At 38.7% G+C, this 3,855-nt stretch overlaps 1 protein-coding gene across 1 annotated transcript; it reads left to right on the forward strand.

The window, feature by feature from the left end:
• Window positions 1–489: 489 nt before the first annotated feature.
• Window positions 490–1,452, forward strand: LOC145039606 (uncharacterized). Its single transcript, XM_078987641.1, has one exon. The coding sequence runs from the start codon at window positions 490–492 to the stop codon at window positions 1,450–1,452; it is 963 nt and encodes a 320-aa protein (XP_078843767.1).
• The last annotated feature ends 2,403 nt before the right edge of the window (window positions 1,453–3,855 follow it).

The following is a 3,855-nucleotide window of genomic DNA, read 5'->3' on the forward strand; positions in this document are numbered from 1 at the left end:
TAATCCCAAACCCTTACCATCTAAATTGGCCCATTAGGGGTGTTTTGGGCCTTTTCCCTCCACTGTTGTAAACGCACCGAATGAAAACCTAAAATTTATTGATTTAAACCAAACAAATAAGTTTGGATGCTCTTCAATAAATCGGCATCGGCTGCTAAATTCCTCACTCGATATTCCTAGGATGACTCCCCTCATAGATGAAACTGCAATTACTACAAAAGATGATTGTCAAATTAATCATGACTCGTGTTCCTTGCGATCCTCCTTACGTATAGTGGTTGCTCCATCCGCCCTGTCCATGAATCTTAATCTCAACACTCTGCCTCGCTCTTCCAATACTCTTGAGGTTGTCGTTACTAAATCTTCCTCTTCCGTAAACAAAATTGATGCAACAGTAGAAGTTAGGTCCATGCTTGGGTTTGAAATGGAAGCTGGCAATCCTTTGCTAGCTGAGATTCTTGGAGAATACGGTGAGAAAAAAGATCCTCAATGAATTTCATAACCCTAAATGTTAGAGGAATCGGAGAGACTCATAAAGTAGAATGGGTGAGAAGACTAAAATTAAAGCACAAAATTACATTCCTCGTCGTTCAAGAAACTCAACTATCAGATGCAAACCTAATCGACGTAGTTGAATGTTGGGGATCTAATGATTTTGGGGAAAACAGGGTAAATTCAACTGGAAGGTCTTGCGACTTATTAAGTGTTTGGGATAACATGATGTTTAGCTCGACTGAGATTATTTCCTCCATACATTATTTGATTAATATTGGCACATGGATTGGTGTTAATTGTCCATCAATTTTTGCTAATATTTATGCACCACAATCTGCAATTGATAATGCTGCATTATGGGGTGAACTTATGAGCACCAATTTGGCGAAATATGGTATATGGATCATGATGGGAGACTTCAATTCCCTTCGAAGGCCGGATGAAAGATTTAACTCCATCTTTTGCACTAGAACAACTAGTGATTTCAATCACTTCATCCTGGAGACAAGACTTATAGATTTAAAAATGGGGGGTCACCATTTTACCTGCTTCAAGAACGAAGATCTTAAACTCAGCAAACTACATCGGTTTCTTGTTTGCCCACGCCTCCTTGATATTATTCCCTCGGTGTCAGTTATTGCCTTGCCGGTGGATCTCTCACATCATTGTCAAGTTCTCCTCTTTTCCTCTCAATGGGATTTTGGTCCTTCAACTTTCAGAATTTTCAACTCGTGGATGATACGAGATGGTTTTGAAAAGGCTTTTATCACAGCCTGGAACAACTTTGCAGGTTATGGTACCCCTGATTGCTACTTGGCAGCCAAGCTTCGCCATCTTAAAGATGGATTGAAAAGATGGAGAGCTACAGATTACCGAATAGAAGAAATGGAATTAAAAAATCTCAGAGAGCTGATGGTTCATTTGGACTCTGAAGCTAAAATCAAATTGTTGAATTAGATTAAATCGATACAAGACGAAATGGTTATCAGAGAATTGTTTAACTTGAAAAATTAGGTGTTCTTGATGTGAAAAAAGAAAGAAATAATTAAATAGGCCATCGATGGGGATGAAAACACTAGATAATTTCATGGGTTTGTTAATAACAACAACCAAAAGAATAACATTAATGGTATTATGATCAATGGAGAGTGGTGTACCAATCCATTAACAATTAAAAAAGAGGTGCTTAGATTTTTTGAAAATAAATTCAAAGAGTTCTGGCCATCAAGGCCAAAATTATGTAACCTATATTTTAAAAAAATCCACCCAGATGACTCTCGCACATTAGAGTCTCCTATCTCTCTTGAAGAAATCAAAACAGTAGTTTGGGCTTGTGTGAATGAAAAGGCTCCTAGACCAAATGGGTTCACATTCAAGTTCTTAAAAAAATATTAGGACATACTATTCAATGATTTCACAATTTTTGTCAAACATTTTGAACGTTACGGGAGGTTGGATAAGTCCTGCAGTTTATCCTTTATTTCTCTAATTCCAAAAATCAAAGATCCCTTGAAGTTAGGCGATTATCGCCCAAGTAGTCTGATTAGGTACATCTATATTATCATCGCCAAGATCCTTGCCTTGAGAATAAAAAAGGTTATGCGTCACTGCATTGATGAAGTGCAATCCACGTATATGGTTGGGAGGAACATTTTGGACGGCCCCTTAATGATAAATGAAATATGTTCATGGGGAAAAAAGTCAAAAAAGAAAGTTTTGTTGTATAAAGCTAACTTTGACAAAGCTTTCGACTCCGTAAACGGGAATTTTTGGACTCAAACCTTATGTAGATGGGTTTTGGTGAAACATGGCGCATGTGGATCAAATGTTGTCTCGAGTCCTCAAAAGCTTCAACCCTTGTTAATGGGAGTCCCACGAAAGAGTTTCCAATATCCAATGGTGTACGACAAGGTGACCCGCTTTCCCCGTTTTTATTCATCATCGCTATAAAAGGTTTAAGTGTAGTTAGGTGATCCGCTTGTGAAATAGGATTATTCCATGGTCTTCAATTACCACACGAAGGCCTTTGATCTCGCATCTACTATATGCAGATGATGCTTTCTTCGTTGGAGAATGGTCAAAACGGAATATTAAAAATTTGGCAAGAATTATTCGATGTTTATACGTCTCGTCGGGCCTTAAATTCAATTTTAATAAATCTAACGTATTTGATGTGGGAGTAACTCAACAAGAGATTTCCAGATGGACCGAACCTCTTGGATGTGAACCTTCTTCCCTTGCATTTAACTATCTTGGCATCCATATTAGTGCTAACATGAAATTAGTGAAAAACTGGAAGCCTGTTATAGATAAATTCAGATCCAAACTCACAGTATGGAAATCCAAATCTCTCTCGTTTAGCGAGAGGCTAACATTGTTGAAATCAGTTTTATGGAATCTCCCCACTTACTATCTCTCTTTACTTGTGGCACCTTTGAGTGTCATAGAAGCAATGGAAAAAATACACTTCATGTTGGGAGGGGGGGGGGGGGGGGGAGAATCACACACGAAAATCCATTGGGCTTCATGGGAGAAAGATACAACACCTAAAGAACTAGGTGGACTGGGAGTGATCACTCTCAAATCATTCAACATCTCTCTAATAGTGAAATGGTGATGGAGTCTTAGGAAAAGCCCTACCTCACTTTGGGCTAATGCGATTACTAAAATTCACAGGTTAAGTGTTAGAGCTGAAAATTATCTTTCTATTAAAGCATTACCCGGGGTGTGGAACAACATTGCAAATGTGAGTAAAGAGTTAATAAAGCACGACATTTCAGTAAATCAAGTCCTCACCAGAAAATCGACACCTTACGGGTCTTCATGGATCTGTGAACTAACTTCAGACTGGCATTATGCAACCTGTGCTCTCAGGAACAGATTGGAGAAGCATCAACTTATTGACTCAGGAAAGTTTACTTGGGTTAAAGATATCCCCATTAAAATTGTTTGTTTCATATCGTGAGCGAAAATGGGTCGTATCCCTTCAACGGAGGTGCTATCCAATCGTTGAATGACCATAGACTCAAAAATTTGTAAGTATTCTGGGCTAGCGGACAAAAGTGTGGATCACGTGCTAGTAAGTTTCTCATTCGCCAAATCAGTTCTAGATAGGATCTTAAGGTGGTGTAACATTCCAATGGTGCATTTTCAAACGGTCCATGCCATGCTTGACTTTGCTTCGAACAACTGTCCCAAGAAAAAGAATCGGTTGTTAGGAATCTGTTATGAAACCCTCCGGTGCATTTGGAGATCAATGAACAATCAAATATTCAACAATAAAAATGCGACCCCCACGAACGTAGCTGACGCAATCAAGTCCTTGACATTCATTTGGGTTAAGCATAAAAGTGGTATTGG

This window comes from Lactuca saligna, chromosome 4 (genome assembly GCF_052625555.1).
Source record: "Lactuca saligna cultivar CGN05327 chromosome 4, ASM5262555v1, whole genome shotgun sequence".
In the NCBI taxonomy this organism is placed as follows: domain Eukaryota; kingdom Viridiplantae; phylum Streptophyta; class Magnoliopsida; order Asterales; family Asteraceae; genus Lactuca; species Lactuca saligna.